General features: G+C 45.0%; 8 protein-coding genes and 1 non-coding gene across 9 annotated transcripts; 4 read left to right on the top strand and 5 right to left on the bottom strand.

Moving 5' to 3' along the window:
• Positions 1-178: 178 nt before the first annotated feature.
• Positions 179-513, bottom strand: AGABI2DRAFT_132674 (hypothetical protein). The gene is made up of 2 exons (XM_006453877.1): positions 299-513; positions 179-245 (listed from the first exon to the last, which is right to left on the bottom strand). The coding sequence occupies exon 1, from the start codon at positions 495-497 to the stop codon at positions 324-326; it is 174 nt and encodes a 57-aa protein (XP_006453940.1). The 5' UTR covers positions 498-513; the 3' UTR covers positions 179-245; positions 299-323.
• Positions 514-1,871: 1,358 nt separating this feature from the next.
• Positions 1,872-3,381, top strand: AGABI2DRAFT_175677 (hypothetical protein; the record flags this gene model as incomplete). Its single annotated transcript, XM_006453876.1, has 5 exons — positions 1,872-1,989; positions 2,083-2,290; positions 2,344-2,523; positions 2,574-2,765; positions 2,823-3,381. 5 exons carry the CDS (start codon positions 1,872-1,874, stop codon positions 3,379-3,381), a joined length of 1,257 nt encoding a protein of 418 aa, XP_006453939.1.
• A 1,600-nt stretch (positions 3,382-4,981) lies between these two features.
• Positions 4,982-7,642, top strand: AGABI2DRAFT_181939 (hypothetical protein; the record flags this gene model as incomplete). Its single annotated transcript, XM_006453875.1, has 17 exons — positions 4,982-5,044; positions 5,097-5,186; positions 5,242-5,397; positions 5,460-5,478; positions 5,529-5,734; positions 5,791-6,075; positions 6,125-6,183; positions 6,237-6,311; positions 6,364-6,382; positions 6,435-6,461; positions 6,520-6,632; positions 6,697-6,906; positions 6,974-7,069; positions 7,127-7,168; positions 7,229-7,418; positions 7,473-7,533; positions 7,587-7,642. The coding sequence occupies exons 1-17, from the start codon at positions 4,994-4,996 to the stop codon at positions 7,640-7,642; spliced, it is 1,755 nt and encodes a 584-aa protein (XP_006453938.1). The 5' UTR covers positions 4,982-4,993.
• AGABI2DRAFT_189264 (40S ribosomal protein S9) lies at positions 7,640-8,824 on the bottom strand. The gene is made up of 5 exons (XM_006453874.1): positions 8,720-8,824; positions 8,643-8,666; positions 8,427-8,481; positions 8,053-8,369; positions 7,640-8,001 (listed from the first exon to the last, which is right to left on the bottom strand). Exons 1-5 carry the CDS (start codon positions 8,725-8,727, stop codon positions 7,830-7,832), a joined length of 576 nt encoding a protein of 191 aa, XP_006453937.1. The 5' UTR covers positions 8,728-8,824; the 3' UTR covers positions 7,640-7,829.
• A 31-nt stretch (positions 8,825-8,855) lies between these two features.
• AGABI2DRAFT_132671 (hypothetical protein) lies at positions 8,856-9,824 on the top strand. The gene is made up of 6 exons (XM_006453873.1): positions 8,856-8,910; positions 9,012-9,098; positions 9,150-9,264; positions 9,318-9,507; positions 9,536-9,537; positions 9,565-9,824. Exons 2-6 carry the CDS (start codon positions 9,038-9,040, stop codon positions 9,677-9,679), a joined length of 483 nt encoding a protein of 160 aa, XP_006453936.1. The 5' UTR covers positions 8,856-8,910; positions 9,012-9,037; the 3' UTR covers positions 9,680-9,824.
• A 425-nt stretch (positions 9,825-10,249) lies between these two features.
• AGABI2DRAFT_196515 (hypothetical protein) lies at positions 10,250-11,696 on the top strand (the record flags this gene model as incomplete). The annotated part of the gene is made up of 5 exons (XM_006453872.1): positions 10,250-10,418; positions 10,475-10,537; positions 10,586-11,191; positions 11,247-11,441; positions 11,517-11,696. Exons 1-5 carry the CDS (start codon positions 10,275-10,277, stop codon positions 11,694-11,696), a joined length of 1,188 nt encoding a protein of 395 aa, XP_006453935.1. The 5' UTR covers positions 10,250-10,274.
• Positions 11,697-11,973: 277 nt separating this feature from the next.
• AGABI2DRAFT_61329 (hypothetical protein) lies at positions 11,974-13,648 on the bottom strand (the record flags this gene model as incomplete). Its single annotated transcript, XM_006453871.1, has 4 exons — positions 11,974-12,377; positions 12,439-13,334; positions 13,399-13,490; positions 13,544-13,648. The coding sequence occupies 4 exons, from the start codon at positions 13,646-13,648 to the stop codon at positions 11,974-11,976; spliced, it is 1,497 nt and encodes a 498-aa protein (XP_006453934.1).
• A 484-nt stretch (positions 13,649-14,132) lies between these two features.
• Positions 14,133-14,216, bottom strand: AGABI2DRAFT_t1. The gene has a single exon. It is a non-coding gene; the product is annotated as a tRNA-Asn (tRNA).
• A 911-nt stretch (positions 14,217-15,127) lies between these two features.
• Positions 15,128-17,072, bottom strand: AGABI2DRAFT_196511 (hypothetical protein). Its single transcript, XM_006453870.1, has 13 exons — positions 16,904-17,072; positions 16,805-16,845; positions 16,662-16,747; positions 16,421-16,531; positions 16,270-16,355; positions 16,165-16,217; positions 16,056-16,110; positions 15,945-15,999; positions 15,857-15,892; positions 15,730-15,802; positions 15,538-15,676; positions 15,287-15,480; positions 15,128-15,226 (listed from the first exon to the last, which is right to left on the bottom strand). Exons 1-13 carry the CDS (start codon positions 17,007-17,009, stop codon positions 15,170-15,172), a joined length of 1,092 nt encoding a protein of 363 aa, XP_006453933.1. The 5' UTR covers positions 17,010-17,072; the 3' UTR covers positions 15,128-15,169.
• Positions 17,073-17,378: the final 306 nt, after the last annotated feature.

The following is a 17,378-nucleotide window of genomic DNA, read 5'->3' as shown; positions in this document are numbered from 1 at the left end:
AATCTTAGCTCCAATTGCCATATTCATCAATTATTCCCTGCAGTAACATCCACGGTGCAGAAACTACCGCTACCGCAAGACGAGCGGTCTACTTTCGTAACGACGGTGGTGGAGGATCGTACTTTTACCACTACCGTCATGACATCATCTGGGCAGACCATTGTAGTGACGACCCAGACCCAGCGGCCCGTCACTGTCACTACAAAGATTTATAGTACAGCACCTGGCCAGACTGGGTTTTCCAGGTTCGTACTTCAGTATCTGACTGTGATGAAGGGTGATCCTGAGTATTAGGCAGCGTAACACCGAGCGGTGGCTCAACGTCAACTGCTAGACCGGTGAAAGCCATTGTCGGGGGAGCCACTGGCGCAGCTGTTGTTGCTGTCATCCTGGGACTGATCATTTTCTGTATCCTGAGATCCAAGCGTCGCCATCGGGCCCTCCACTCTACATCTGATGTTGATATTTCTACTCCTCCTGATGCCCGAGGCCAGCATATTATGTCTCAGTCGGCTCAAATATCCACCACACCCCGGCCTTTCCGCGACTTCCCTTTTTCGCAAAATTGTTCCTTTTCCAAGGAAATAATCACTGGTAGCGCAAGTAACTCATCCGAGCAGGACAACCAAGGGTATATAGAGCTGGTTGCGGATCCGTTCAACGACGTCATACTTATCGAAGGAAATTTATCGAACAATGACGATGAAGTCGAGCGAGCTAGGAATGCTCTGGATAATCTACAAGTATTGACGAGCCAGTTTGAAGGGGAGTTCCAGCAACTATGCATACTAGCACAATCTGGACAGCTTACAGCTGAAGATCGCCTTAAGTTGGAGGAGATCAAGCGTACTACTGGTTTGACGATACCATCTAATTTAAGGCACAACCAACGTTCTATTTCAAGGAGCACCTCATTCGGATCATCCTCTTTTTTGGCTCCTCCTTCCTATCACCCCTAGGCAATTTAAATTCTTCTACTTGTAGGTACTCGCTCATAGGAATCTGCCTTCTTAGGAAGCGCAGTGTTCCACCTATTCACTTTGTATACCTGGTTCACCTATTTCTTCATTGTATTCTTTTCGAACGAGATGTCTTCATGATAATGTTAATATACCCGTCGGATCACACATTCAACAACATACAAACGAAGCGAACATATTAGCACGTACGTGATTCCGAGTGGCTCAGTGAGGGCCTGCCACCTCGTATCCGTGTCCACCACATACATCGGTAACGCGCCAGGTATATACTTTGTCCTCCGCTCAAAGATAGGTCGATCACGCCATTATGTAACGAATCATGCATCATGTTATTCTATTCTTTCCTTCTGCTCGACGTTGAGATGGGCGATGCCACCTCCGGCCTCAACATTGAAAAACAGCTCAGCGTCAGCATCAACATCATGGTCATCGCGAGTCTGGAGCTATTTTCCAGATCTGTGGCTTCTCTCTGGCGGACTTGTCGATAATACTGTCCCTCAGACTTTTACCATTCAAGCTCGCGTAGCAGAGACTACAACGGTGAAAACTTCCTTAGACGACCTTCTCACCGAGGAAAAAGATATGTCATGAAGCCGTTGGCATCAGCAAGGTCTCTATGTCAACAAAGATATGATTCTCTTTAGCTGTTATCATTGTTCCACCAGCGTTCTGATCGGATGATGATGGTATCTGCCCGCCTGCACTTGCCAATATATAAATGACGAGACTTCGGTGTAGCTGTGGCCTTGTTGCAAAGAATCTGACCAAATACGCTCCTTTCCTCAATACTCTCATTCGTCAAATTTTCACAAATAATTTCATAAATCAGTCCGATATCAACATTTTCTCATAGGATTCGGGTCTGCCAGTGTTACAAGTGTACAATAACACATGGGTGGAATAGCAGACACTGCGTTTGATGCCATTGGTCGACCATATCTAGTGAGAGAAGCATGCTGGATGCGCTCGAGCGACCAAGAAACGATACCATCTGTCTTCGCTGCTGAAGGTGAGTTGTAGTGATCACCTACTTTTTCACCCCGTAATCCTAGCTCCGTTTGTTGTATTCACCAAATATTAAAAACACGCTCGGTCCTTGCAGTATTCACCAAGGTGATAAATGTACAAGCGCAAGAACCTACCGCAGAAGTGGACGGGCGGTCCAATGTCGTAATGACGTTAGTGGAGGATTATACCACTACCGTCGTACTGACGTATGTCACGGTGCAGACGGCTGTAGTGATGACCCAGCGGCTCGTCACTGTCACTACAGACCTAAATGCAGCACCTAGCCAGACTGGGTTTTCCAGGTTCGTCCTCTAGTATTTGATTGTGACGATGGGTGATCCTGAGTATCGTGCAGCGTAACGCCGAGCGGTCCTCCACAGTCAACTCAAATCGATGACCCGAGACCTGATTCGACTGTGACTGCTAAACCAGCAGACAGTACTAGTACAATCTTGCAGGACCCCACAGATATAAATAATGCTACTAAGGGACCTGCGCCCACGAAGACGAGTTCAGAATCAGCTCAAACCTGGGTGTAAGTTATCGAGATTTCTTTTATCTATAGACATCTGACTAGTTTTCTAGTCAGCTTGCAGTTGAACAAACTATTGCTCCGGTCTCGACAAATTTTGAAATGACCACGATTGTTATCACGGGCACGGAAGACTTTACGATAACTTCCATCGAATCTGGAACTACTACAGTCGACACAAGTCGACGGCCGCTCACGTCGACGACGACTTCTCTCGTGACCAATGCACCAACGGGTTCTACTTTGTAAGCCAGTCGAACTCTATTTCGCACCCATCATAATCATTATGCCCCTTTCTGCAGAGTAACGCCGAAGACTAGCAATGCAGCCATGATAGCGGGCGGCGTCGTTGGTGGAATTATGGGACTTCTAGTTTTGGCAGCAATCTTCGTTTTCCTTCACAGGCGTAGGCGCAAAGCAGAGAATGTTATGCCTTACAGCACCCTTCCTTTCCGTGACTTCCCTTTTTCGCAAAATCGTTCCTCTTCCAAGGAAATAATTATTGGCAGTGCAAGAAATTTGCCTGCGCAAGACAACCAAGTGAATATTGCGCCGGCTGTGGATCCATTCAACGACCCCATACCTACAGAAGGAAACCTACCGAATAATGACGATGAAGTCCAGCGAGCTAGGAATGCTCTGGATAATCTACAAGCATTGACGAGCCGGTTTGAAGAAGAGATCCAACAACTATGCATACTAGCACAGTCTGGACAGCTTTCGGATGAAGATCGCTTCAAGCTGGAGGAGATCAGGCGTACTACTGGCTTGACAATCCCATTTGATTCAAGGCATGTCCAACGTTCATCCGGATCATCCTCTTCTTCGGCTCCTCCTTCCTATCACACCTGCAATACCTAGAGACAATCAAAGCTTTATGCTTGTAGGCTACTTGCTCATAGGGAACCGCCTCCTTAGAAAGTGTAGTACCCCTTCTATATCTTTGTATACCAGCCCCATCTAATTCAATGTGGCGTGTTTTTCCAATGAGACGCCTCCATGGGTTCGTTGGGGAATTCTGATATATATACCGATGCCACGTGTTACTGAGGACTGATACTGCGTTATGATTTTCAAGTTCTTCCATGCGTTTTCGCCTACAACATAATCTACTTTTGAACAAAAAAAACTTATACTAGAGTCATCGGAGCAAGGGAAGTGTCTTGCTTCGAATCGAGCATGAAGGCAGGCCGCTTATTTCTTTCCGAGAATAAAAAATACAGAAGATTTCTACCTTCGCTCTATCAAATTAGGTCAATCTAGATGATTTGCCAAGTGACGGAGATGCATCCAGCACTGAGATCACTGATGCACTAAAATCTATTGGCGACATATCCACAGCTACCCAAGAGCAATCGGTGCAGCGATCAACAATGGTCACGTCGACAGACTCTCCTTGATCTGCTCAAGACGTAAACTCTTAGTTGGAATAGGTCCTTCAAAAAGACATACGGGTCGCGGTACTGCACGGGTTAGATTCACTTTGAAGAGCGTTCAATACTACAATATAATCGCTGTCGGAATTATACTGTCCACAGGAGCCGTACTGCGTATACTCTTGAATTGTTGATTTGCACGGGTTCAGAATACTACATGCGCCAGGACGGAATTGAGTTTCTGTGGAAAGTGTTAAATGGGATGTTGCTGGTGTTGAAGAAGTACACGTACCATCACAAATTATGATCAAAGGAAAGAAAGCAATTTCGTAAAATATATCTTTGAAGTACTTCGCTGATGACAGGTCGTCGACTTCGATACATTTCAAGGGTTTTACATTCGCCGAAGGTAATTGCTTGCGGTGGAATGCTGAGAACTTCCGCTTTAAACTGACATAATTGAGCATGTTTGTGGGATTCAGATTCTTTTGTGATCGTCGCTTATAACTGTGTTAACGAAAGAGTGAGGACACGAGATATGAAAATATCAAAGGGGTAGAACAATACCTTATACTGTTCCATTGTATACCAGCATTTTGAAAGCAACAGTTTAGATGAATGGGAAGCTTTACGAGCCAGAATGTAACTTGAAGGGGAAAGTCAACCAAGACTTTGAGAGCGGACGGCCATCCAATGGCTGACAAGACATTTTATGACGCCACCACTGCCCCACAGTGTCATACTTGGGCAACAATGACAGACAGGATGTGCCGCATCATACATCCTATTTGATGATATGACTTGAGTGACTGCCAAGTCCGCACATTTATGTCCTTTCCCTTGGGATACCCTAGGCTGAGTTGGAGGGTCGTATGCCCTCCTACGCCGCTCGAGTACGTGTTAAGAGATAGAAAGCTTCGAGGCCAATTATGATATGTTAGAGCTTTCGACGGAAGTTGAGAGCAGAAGGTGCTAGCAACCCTGATCTAAATTTGGAACACCAGCCATCAAATCAGATGTCGACCAATGTTGCCAAGCGGCCGAATATTATGCCTTCGTGATGTTGTCAAGCACCCTCGAATCCCCTCTTCTACAACATGGCGAAACAAAAGGGCAAGATGAAAAGAAACGATGACTACGCAAGCAAGGTATGGAATCGATCTGTTTCAGTAATCGATACCTACGAATCACGTTTCACAGGAGAGGAATTTGGTTTCGCTGGCGTCTGATTTCCTCTCTCGACATATCTGGAGTTTGCTCATCTTATGTCTGGCGGTCTATGCCTACTTTGTAGGTCAAAATACCTATTATTCTCGCTGGTTATTGAAGCCAATTTGACTTTCAGCAACCTCACATTTTCTCTGGTTTTATCAGGGACTGGATAGGTTTCTCTGATCATTGGGATACAGCTCCATTACCTGAAAACCCCCAATTTCTCGTTCCTCATGCACGACTAGAAGCAGACACCACGAAACAGCAGGCTGTTGTTCAGGCGTTCAAGGTCAGTACTTCTTCAATTAGACGTAGGTTCCTTGTGCTGACCTCGGATCTGTTTCTGTGTAGCATGCCTGGTTAGCATATGGTGAGGCGAAGCTGCCATTCCTTTGATGCTCATACTGAATCCCGGAGTAGAACGCGACGCCATGGGAGCGGACGAGTATCATCCAATTAGTCACGAAGGCACGAATCTCACCGAAGGAGGCGGCATTGGCTACACCGTCGTCGATTCACTGGATACCATGCTTATCATGGGACTCTATGACGAATATCACCGAGCCAGGCGTTGGGTGAACCAAAAGTTAACTTTCGATATAAATGGTAATTTTAGCACCTTCGAAGTACGCCTCCCCATTCTTCATTCATTTTCTTAACTAAGCGGAAATTTATCTTCCAGACAACAATACGAATACTAGGGGGACTCTTGTCTGCTTATGAACTAACAGCTCAAGACCCTCTTCTACTTGAAAAGGCTATCGACCTGGCGGATCGGATTCTTCCTGTGTTTGAAACTACTTTTGGCCTACCCCTTCCTATAGTCAATTTAGCGGAGAGAAAAGGGTACCATACTACAGATTTCCCGGGGCTTGTAAGTGTCGCGGAGGTAGGGACCCTTCAACTTGAATTCAATTACCTAAGCGAAATCACTCGAAATCCGGTCTATGAGCAGAAGGTCAAGCAGGTACGTGCTCATTCCGAGGAAATTTTTAATTTCGCTAATGGTTTTCTAGATCATGGAAGTTGTTGATAAAGCAAAATTACCTCATGGAATGGCGTCCATATTCATGAAGTAAAAAATGTGCTATCACTTGATTTAAGGCGTATACTAAAACTTTTTTGCAGTATTGAAGATGGTGAATATATACCTTCTTCTGTTAGTCTCGGATCTAGGGCGGATTCCTATTATGAGTATTTATTGTACGTATCCTTTCGCCACGAATTCTCATGAATTAATTTGATTGTCCTTCAGGAAGCAATACATACAAACTGCAAGTGTTGTCCTGGGTACCTGCTACGCTCTCAACTAACCTCATATCTCAGAATTTCTCCGAACCAATATACAGAGATGTGAGTACTAGTCATCTCCATTTCAATTCTTCAAGTCTTGTATTCATTTTCGTTATAGATGTATCTCGATGCTATGAGCTCAGTCCAAACGCACCTTTTCCGTAAAACCCAGTCAGGAGGCCTTACCTACACATCTGAACTTCAACCCGAAGCAGACGAAACCGGCCTACTGTACGCATCATCTCTTCCTTCCTCACCTCTAACTCAATGCCAACAAACCCTCATTTTTGTATAGTTCTTGGCGACTTGTTCCAAAACAAGATCACTTAGCATGTTTTCTCCCTGGATCACTCATGCTCGGCGCCGTTTCCGCAAATCCAACAGTACCACGCCATAAAATTTCTTATCCTCCAAAAGAGGAACAGCTATCTGCGGATGGTTTACGGGATTGGAAAATTGGTCATGAACTTTTGAAGACGTGTCTGGCTACACATGAAACTGTGACGTACGTCTTCAACCCCCTTTTACTCCCCAAATTGTATCTGACTGATGATTTTGTTACGTCTTTCTAGTGGACTCTCTCCTGAGATTGCACATTTCAGAATAGCGAGTGATGGAATGGATGAGATGCCTAATGCTCCTCCAGACTGGTATATCAGGGGCGCTGCGTAAGATCAACTTGGACTCTTTGTCAAAAGTATCACCATAGGCTGATATTCGAATAGTGAAGATGCATTACCATCGTACAACGCGCGTTATATGCTCCGGTAAGCTATAATACATTACCTTCTCACAAATCCCGAAACGATAACACGTCCCTTTGTTAGGCCGGAAACCATAGAATCGTTATTCATAGCTTATCGCCTAACAGGTGATAACCGCTTCCGGGATCATGGCTGGAATATTTTCCAAGCGATTGAAAAACATTGTCGTGTTGATAGTGGTGGTTATACTACTATTATTAGTGTGGCTGAGATACCAACAAGAAGAGAAGATAAGATGGAGACTTTCTTCTTGGTGAGGAGCGATACTACTTTGATGAGGGAAGGGAATAATGAGAATTTATTACAGAGCGAAACACTCAAGTACCTCTACCTGTTATTTTCCGATGATCGTACCATTCCATTAGACCGTATGAGGATCTGTTCCTTTGTTCTCGACTTCTTTGGCTGACCAGCTGCTTAGGTTATGTTTTCAACACAGAAGCTCATCCTCTCCCAATTTTCAAACCGTCGCGATAGGAATCTCACTAGTAAATTTTGTAGTGCATGCAACATAGCATAATTGTTTTGAATGTGTTGTCATATGATGAAAGACATAAACTGAAGGGACACTGTACGTGAGCCACATGTTATCGGAGTACCAAACAACCACATGAGGGCGACCGACATCTCCAAATATTCCAACAAATAATATGAGGCTGATCGTTTACTCTTCCTCCTCAGCGTCCTCACCACCCTTGGCGGCAGCAGCAGCACGCTTACGTTTGACACGACCAGGACGACCACCACCATACGGCGAGGTAAGAGCAAAGTCGATGTGTTTTTGGGAGTCGAGACGAACGACGAAAGAGGGAACGTCGACGATTTGTTTGCCAACACTAAAGACATTTTAATTCAACGATCAGACACCACGACAAAAGATTACTCACCGGATGTGCCTCTGCTTGATCAATACACGAGCATGATGAATACTCTTAGCAAGACCGCTCTTGAACACCTGAGTCTGTAACCTTCTCTCAAGGAAATCCTCAATCTTCAAAGCCAACACGTAATCGAGACGCATGCGACTTTCGTCGAGCACACCGATACGGACCAATCGGCGGATGAGGGCGTTACCCTCGAAAAGACGTTTGGGGTCTTTGGGGTCGAGTTTGAGAAGTTCACGAGCGGCACGACGGATGTTGGAGAGAGTGAGAGCGATACGCCAGATTTCACATTTGTTACGGAGACCGTACTCTCCGGCGAGCTAGACAATTCGATTATTGGACAACTGATTTTTGGAAAGGAGGGGATTAGCGCGTACCTTGAGCTCAGCATCGAGACGAGGGGCCTCGTAAGGGCGACGGGGAATCTTATAACTATATCATCCATGATAACATCCGATTTGCGTATCGTGTAGCGCAAAAGAGTGCAAGAGCATGGGAATGGGGGGCACAAATTGGCATGAAACAGGTCAGCACAGTGCACACACCCTCCACACAGAGGTGGATCTTGAAGATCGGATATCTAAGTTACTCACGTCTTGCTGTGGTTCCTCGGGGCCCTGCATTGGCACGTCAATACAACGACAAAAGCAATAATTCACGGCGACATTACCTCGGCATTTTGGATGATTTTTACCTTGGAAGAGACTTACTGTAGGTTGACGAGCTGGAAATTGATTGCATGGCACAGCCACAACTGTGCAGTTGACGGGCAGCCACCCGGGATTTGCCGTCCCCACCTCGCACTCGTCTGTTATTGGCGATCCTCACGACACTGACAAGACTCCGGCATCCCGTTCGACGGTGAGTACGATGACGGTAAATTGATTTGTACTGACTAGGCACTCGTCACCCCGTTATATAACCCATGCTCGCACAATCTACGATTTCAACTGGACAATCAGACCGTTAACTCTTCCTTCAAGACAAGATGCCGCACTCGTTTGGTTATAGGGCGCGTACGCGCCAGATGTTCAGCCGTTCCTTCAAGGGTGCGTAGTTCTTCGCTTTTGAATTAGTCATTTTTTTAAATGAGAGGTTAGAACATGGAATGATTGGGTTGTCGACTTACTTGACCAACTTCCGTATTGGTGACATTGTTGACATCAAGGCCAATGCTGCTCAACAAAAGGGTATGCCCCACAAGTTTTACCACGGGTGAGTTATCATTTCGATAAGTAACATGGATAACTGACATAATTTTATCCTAGACGGACTGGTGTTATCTACAATGTAACACCCTCTGCTGTTGGTGTCATTGTGTACAAGGTCGTCGGTAACCGCTACATCGAAAAGCGTGTCAACATCCGTGTCGAACACATCAAGCACTCAAAGTGCCGTCAAGAATTCCTTGACCGAGTAAAGGCCAACCACGATGCTCATGTTGCTGCTAGAGCGAAAGACGGTGAGCTACAACACATCAGTACTAGATTAGGTTACTTATTTCATCAAAATCGTAGAGCGTGTTGATCTCAAGCGCAAACCTGCCCAACCTCGAGAAGCTCGTACTGTGTCGACTGCCAACAACGCACCCCAGACGATGAGACCAGTTCCGTACGAGACAACGATCTGAACGGTTAGAGAGAGAGACCTTCGCGATACAATGTGGAGTGATCTGTTTGTCTTGTTAGTTACGCTTTTCTTATGCACCCCCTCCCTTGCATACGTCCATCCATGCACTCGAAAAAAAAACAATATGATCATATCCATGTGTCGCGAACGAGCTACTTTTAAGTGCATTGTGCGGTTGGATTGGCGATGTTAGAATGAGCGGAATAACTTTATCACGGCAGTGTAATGACATCGGGCGGAGCCACTATCTATATAACACGGCGGACAAAACAACTGTCAATTGATAGGTTAGGGTTAACTGTCAACTGATCTGTCAATTGCAAATTCAGCTATTGGCACATGTGACAGAGGTTGTTACGGTGTTACCCCCTAAGTTTCGTCTACATAGTAATGTAGTCATGTTCACATATGCATCATGATGCGCAGTACATCTCGTACCAGAGCGTGACACACAAGCAATTTAGCGTGACACCCGAGTGACAACTGATCAACTGACAAATCAATTGACAGCAAACCCCGGCCAATCAATTGACAGTTGTTTTGTCCGCCGTGTAAGCAAGTCTGCGCAGTTTCCCTTAGCACCAGTCTTATCTCCCATGGCCATTGAACTTGCGCCCCTCCCCCTCCCTGCCTCTGCTGACGCCTCCAAATTCGCCAACTTTGGACGTGAAGTCATTGGTCTTCATCCGGGCAAATTGACACCTGAGCAACTGAAGGAGGTTCAAGAGGCCTTGTACAAGGTATGGCGTCGCTATCACTGGGTAAATGGCCTTTCCTTACCGATCACTTTAAACAGTATGATGCTCTCCTTTTCCGTAATGTCGTCGTTACACCAGAAGATCAATATGCATTGACCAAGGTAATTCTCATAAAATGAAATCAAAAAGATATATCTAATCTATTCCAGTCTTTCGATCCCTCATCCGAATCATATGGACACGGGAACAACAAAACTCAATCCACCAAAGCATCCATCCTACATCCTGATCTCAAAACCATTCCTCGCGTACCTCAAGTTCAACTTATCGGTAACGGAACAGTTTACAACCACGAAGGTCTAGCCGAAGCTAAACTGAAACATCCATCCCACACCACCTTTCATAAGACTCGTATTCCGCCAGAAGAAGAACTCAAAGCTACAAGATATTACCGTTGGCACATCGATGCCGCCTTATACGACTTGAACCCACCCAAAGTCACTACTCTATATGGCTTGACAGTGCCTAAAGGAGAAAGTCAGATATGTAGGTATGATGATGGGACGGGAGATGAATTGGAAGTGCCTTTAGGGACTACGGCTTTTGTTTCGGGGAGGACTATGTTTGAGATGTTGAGTGATGAGTATAAAAGTTTGGCGGTTAGGACGACGGTGAGATATGCGCCTCATCCTTATGTTTGGATGGCTCCTGCTCGTGCGATGTCTACGGGATTGGGTATTGAGAGTGAGGGAAAGGAGTTACCTTTGGATGAATTACCATCTTGGGAGGAATCGAAGATCAAAGTGTTTCCTATGGTATGTTTCTTCTTTAGCTCTACCTCAAAATGTTTCGTATTGAGGTTTTTTGAAGACTTGGAAGAACCCTGTTACTGGAAATTTACATTTCCAAGTTCATCCATGTGGTGTAAAAGAGCTCTATATCGATCCACTTCCTCAAGGTACAAATCGTAAAGGAACACTATACCCCTATGGTGCACATATCACCGATCTCAAACAAGTCCGTGAACTTCTCTACGAAATGCAACGTCCCGCCATCTCTCCTTCAGTAAGTTATCTTTTTTTTAACTTCTTCAAAAGAAAGATAACATGTTACCAATCTATTCTTTTTCGAAACAAACAGCTCGTTTATCCTCATGACTGGAAAGAAAACGATTTCGTCCTGTTCCATAATCGAGGTCTTCTTCATACTGTCGTTGGAGCGTTTACGCCTGATCAAGTTAGAGCATTTCATCAATGTAATTTAGCAGCTTCAGATGAACCAACCGGTCCTTCCCCAGAGGATATCCAGAAGTATGCGTAGTTATCGGAGTGTTTTGTTTGAATGTTTTTGTAGCAAAAATACAATTTTTCTACAAATTTTTTACTTTTTGTATTTACATTTTGGAAAGCGAAACCTGACACTTCAGTATATAACAGAAGCAATAAATAAACCTATAAGATTGTCAGACAGACAGAGAGAGATACATGCATAAGGGAGAAAAAGAAATAAATAATAATCATAGATAATCCGCAATCGTCAACGAAGAGGAAAAAAAAACGTGGTGGTGGTATACTCCAGCGATTTATATATATATATATCAAGTAGAAATCGTACCAGCCTTAAAACTAGAAGGCGGAGCTCTAGAATTCCTAGCCGCTTTCTTTTTCTTCGCAGCAGCCTCAGCCTGAAGCGCTTCAGCCTCCTGTTTAGCCGCTCTCAAAGCAGCACTCCTATTCGTCCTCGGAGTAATTGAAGGGGGTAAAATGACACTACTAGGACGTGGACGTGATTTTGCTATTACACTCGGTGATCGACTCGGTGTGGTGGAAGTGGTATCTGAGTCACGTCGGGAGAGAGGTGATTTGGGTGTATGAATGTCGAGGGCGGATATAGATCGACGGTTGGGTGTAGATGGTGTTTGGTGTGGTGTGGGTGGTGCGAGAGATTGGCGTCTTGGACTTAGGGAATTTGATGAGGTTGTACGTGAGATTGCGGGAGAGCCTTTAGCTGGTGAAAAATTGGGTCAGGATAGAATAGGGAGTGAGAATGTTTATGTACGAACCTGGACTAGCAGTTCCCATACTATTTTGTCGCAGAGCAGCGCTCTTATTCAGTCTGGGGGCTACAGTCGGTGGTTTGACACTAGCGACACTGATTGTCTCTCGTCTCTTATGTCCAGGTACACCCTCAAAGGTAGCTTGAGCCTTTTGAGCCGCACTCGGACTCGCTCCTCCATCCGTAACAACACGTCTCATCGGCGACGCTCTGGGTTTACCATTAGGACTACCACCACTTTCTTTAGACATTCGTAATGCAGCGGCTTTAGTCATACGGGGGGCAATAGCAGGAGGTGCAGTTGAAGCGACAGCGATAGAAGATGCTCGTTTATGTCCAGGAACATTAGCAAACGTTTCTGCAATACGTTCTTTTGTCAATGGTACTCGTGGTCTGCTGGGAGATACTCGGGCATCTGCAGTTGCACCCGTGATACGAAGAGATGCTGCACGAGTCATACGTGGCTTGATGTCCGGTTCTGCGTTTGTAGCAGGTATAGGACGAGCTTTGAATTGTGGTTTTCCATTGGATCGAATACTACCAGCACCACCGGTAACACTGCTAGCGGTATAACCAGCTTCGCTCTGTTCATGTTGAAGACTTTCGAGAACGGAGGAAGAGAGTGACCGTACAGAATCGTAACGTTGAGATTCATCACCATCAAAGGGAAGATCCGAAGTACGAAAAGGAGGAGAAGAAGCAAAGAGAGCAGATATTTGAACTTCAGCAGTTTGAGTATCAGGAGAACCCATAAGTCCATTTTGTTCGCGCGAAATACCATAGAGTGCGCGGAGAGAGTTGGGAGCTTCGATGCGTGCGACTAGGGGATCGATATCGCCCATGAGAGTATTCCACACCTCGACTGCGCGTTTGCGCTCGAGAACATAAACCCATACGGGACCCCTGAAGTTTGATTAATGAATTCAAGGGGAGATGAACTCGAGTTAAATGAACGGATGGTCCTTACTCTGCGAGAGAATCTGCATCTTCGCCAAATAGGTCATACAGCGCATCTGGATCGGTCTCTACGTCGAATTCCATCTGCCTTTCTTTGACGATCTATCAGAAGATTTGAGAGTGATGTAGACGGGTAGAAAGAGAGGTAGGCTCACCTCGAAGCTAGCGCCCTGGATTCTGGGTTCAATGTCGAACCGATGGTGGAGGGCATGGTGTTTGATGATAGCGACGGTGCGCGTTACAGGGACAGGATGGGGCATGGGAGAGGTGGAGAGCGGAGTCCGCTGCAGACCGGGCGTCGCAGAGCGCTCGCCCTCTGGAGAATCTGGGTGGGGAAGGGTGGGAGTGTCCATTGGAGCGTCGAGGACAGAGAGGAAAGCTGAGCAGCGACTTTCCGTCTTTCTCTCCTCAAGATACTTACTCGGACCCCTGCCACTGCTCTGCTTTCACAGCTCTCTCCAGCCCCTGTTCTTCCACTCATTGCACGGGGTCCCTGTCTCTGTTCCTTGTTCTCGCAACCAGGGTCAACGTTGCAACCAGTTACCAAGGAACCAGGGCCAAGCAATCAACACGCCTAAAATATGTTTTGTTCAGTGCGCCGCTCTCCAAGTAAATCAAAAACGCATCCATCCGAATTTTTTTTTACCGTTCATTCCCAAGCAGAAAATTCCAGGGCATCAACCACAGAATTCCGGGCGACTAGAATTTGAAAAGGAGAGGAAAAAATACTCTACTAGGAATAGCCTGCCCCAGAGAGGCTCGAACTCTCGATCTTCTGATTGCCATGTGATAACAGTCAGACGCCTTAGCCAGCTGGGCCATGGGGCACTTATTAGCACTTTCATCCATTGTTATATCATTCAATCATTACATCAAGGAAGGTTCAAAAAGTCGGCAAAACACCGGAACGACGAGACTTGGTTCTCGAAATTCGAAAGTTCAGGTGTATACCTCGTAATCTCCAAACTCGGGCCATTACAACCATAATCCCTATAGTAGAGACCCTTTTAAGCTAGTTCTTTTTTCTCTTAGTGAAGAGCGAAAGGCAAGCGCACCGATATAAAATACAATGTTGCCCATTTCCTCTCGGCGCAACGCTAGTCACAATGTTATCCCACTCAAGAGGCAACTCCATACACTCTAGATCATCCCAAAGGATCATCGTACAAGGTGATGTTAATCTTGGGTTCGCACACAGTAAAAGTGAATGGGTATCCGAGTTAGATTTTTCCTGGTTGGCAGAACTTCGATTGACGTTACAACATTAGAGTATAAGGAAAACAACTCACTTGGCTTTCAGTTGTGTTAGCTCCAGCTACGTTGAATACATAGGCGAGCAGTGGCAAAATGACTGGAAAGTAGCGATACATGTTGAGTGGGCGGTAAAGAATTTTTTTCTTCCCCGTTTTATACTTGATCACCACACACTCTTTACGTCTCCGAAGCTGGCCTTGTCTTCTTTAAAAATGATAATCGAAGTCACTGTCAGAGTAGAGAAGAACCCTCTTTCGGTTGTTACTTCCTAGCGCTTCCAAGAACCTCACATCTCGCCGACTTGAGTCACTTGACGCCAGACTAAGCACGACTACACGTCCGCCCGGCACAACAGGCTGGGCTATTATCCATGACTTTCAGAGACTACGCGCCGCCTTTGATGGCCCACGCGTGCAATTTGTACAACAACTTAAGGCAACACATATTTACTGATAATCACCAGAGAAGCACAGAAATACGGACATAAAAATTTAATTTGATAAGATATCTGATACAACGCAAATCGCTCAAATATACAAAGGCTCTCGTCCCAAAGGATCAATAGGCAATCTCCCATACATATCCTAAAAAAAAAAAAAACCAGTCAAAAATCAATCGACAAAAAAACTCTCGAATAGACTAACCGGAGGCGAAGGTTTATTCTGCAAAATATCTTCAATCTTCTGCATAATCTCCGGCGTCAATTTCGGTATCACTTTCACCGCCTTCAAATTTTCGCGTAATTGTTCAGCGCTCGATGCTCCCAAGATGACACAACCTGTGTTGGTGTTTCTAGCTACCCAAGCGAGTGCGAGAGCTCCCGGCGTAGTGTCCAGTTCTAGAATCATATTTTGAGAACTTTTTGTTTGATGTTGAGAGAGGTTTTGGTACAGACCTTGTTCAGCCAGTTTCGTTAATTCTTTCACTTTACGAATCTTTTCTTGACCTTCGGGTGATTGGAGCGCTTCGATAGTCTTGGCGAAGAATGTCGAGTGGGTGTCATAACGAGAACCAGTTGGGATACCATCGTTGTACTTTAAAGAGTTAGCGAACAATATCTATTTCGATACCGAGCAGACCCGCTCACTTTTCCAGTCAAGAGACCACCGGCTAAAGATGAAAAGGTCGTAGTAGACATCTTGTATTGCCTGTACAATGGACTGTTTTTTTGAAAGTATTAATGAGAGTCGATATTTTGAAGTGGTAGGACTTACTCGTATTCCTTTTCAGGGCGTTCACGGTGGAACATACTATATGATAAGTCGTAACGATTCTTGAATGGCCAATTCGTAGAGCACTTACTGGTGTTGACATTGTTCAGCGATAGGTCCCACAAGACCAAGTTTATCAGCGACATCTTAAAAGAAAAGTTTAATATCCTATCTAATTCAACTTGAGGGAAGAATAACTTACGCCACGCTTCCTCGATATCACGAGCAGTCCACTCAGAAGTTGCCCAATAATACGCCTAAATGAAATCTATCAGTGCTAGCTTGAGGATGAGAATCTCTTGTTCTCTTACCCATCCTTTTTCGATAACCCAGTTGAAAGCACGTACGACTTCCTCCATAGGAACTACAAACCCGAGTCAATAACAATTTACGAGAAGAAGTAGAATTTCACTCACTGGTAACATCATATCGATGAGCAAAAATGACATCTACATAATCCAATCCCATACGTTCCAAACTTTCCTTGGTACCTTCAATGATACTATTTCATTATTAGTATCGGTGTCTAGATCATAGATGAGAAAGTGGCGTTGAATATCTACGTACTGTTTGCGAGATAATCCCGAAGCGTTATGTCCACTCCTAACGCCCCAGAAAAGCTTGGTCGAAATAATTATGTCGGTTCGCCTTATTCCAAGTTCTTGAATAACTCTTCCCCTGTTGAAAAGAGAGAGAAAAGAGAATAAGAATAAATATCACATCAATGAATGAATCGGGAAAAGAGAGTTAAATCTCGTATGCTTTGCTTCTTGTTTGTGCGGGACAAAAAGGGTTCATAGATGCTTACATTTCGCGCTCCGATTCTCCTTTCGCATAAGCCTCAGCAGTATCAAACATGTTGATCCCAGCATCAAAAGCAGTTTTAATTATTTCCTAAAGAAAGTATATCAGATACGAAAACGATTTCTTTAAGTATTCATATTCATTTACCTTGACCGGATCGCCCTTAACAGTTCCTCCAAGTGTAAGCCCTAAAACAACGAGTTTCCCAAAACAAATCACATAAGAAATCATCGTTTATACACTCACATCCACCTAAAGCGAACACCGGCACTCTTAAACCCGAAGGACCTAACCTTCTAAAAGGCATATCCTTCGGATCGAACTCGACTTTGACATCTGCTCCGCTGGCCATATCTGGTATGAGACTCAATTACAAAACGATGTGGGAGGGAAGAAGGAATGAAAAAAAAAAATGCGAATGTGCTCTCTTCCTTTTATCGATTGGTCCGTGGGGGAAAGATCATTTATTTGATGAACGATAATGTTGCTGACAAGGCAATGAGATCATGAGAATCCACACTGGTTCACGGGAACGATTTTAGTAGCTGGTGGAGGGGACTCCATGTGAAATTTGGGCAGCGGAAATAAACCGTGTGATAAAAGAAACCTTGACGTGGTCGTTATCTTCAGGTATCAGAAGGATTAGAAAGCGAAGACGAGAGAAGCAAAAGTCGACGTACATGGGAGAGGGGATTTATTACCTTAGCGCCATCAACGCGTC

The sequence above is a fragment of the Agaricus bisporus genome (assembly GCF_000300575.1).
Source record: "Agaricus bisporus var. bisporus H97 unplaced genomic scaffold AGABI2scaffold_1, whole genome shotgun sequence".
Taxonomy (NCBI): Eukaryota; Fungi; Basidiomycota; class Agaricomycetes; order Agaricales; family Agaricaceae; genus Agaricus; species Agaricus bisporus.
This window is presented reverse-complemented; position numbering and strand designations above follow the sequence as displayed.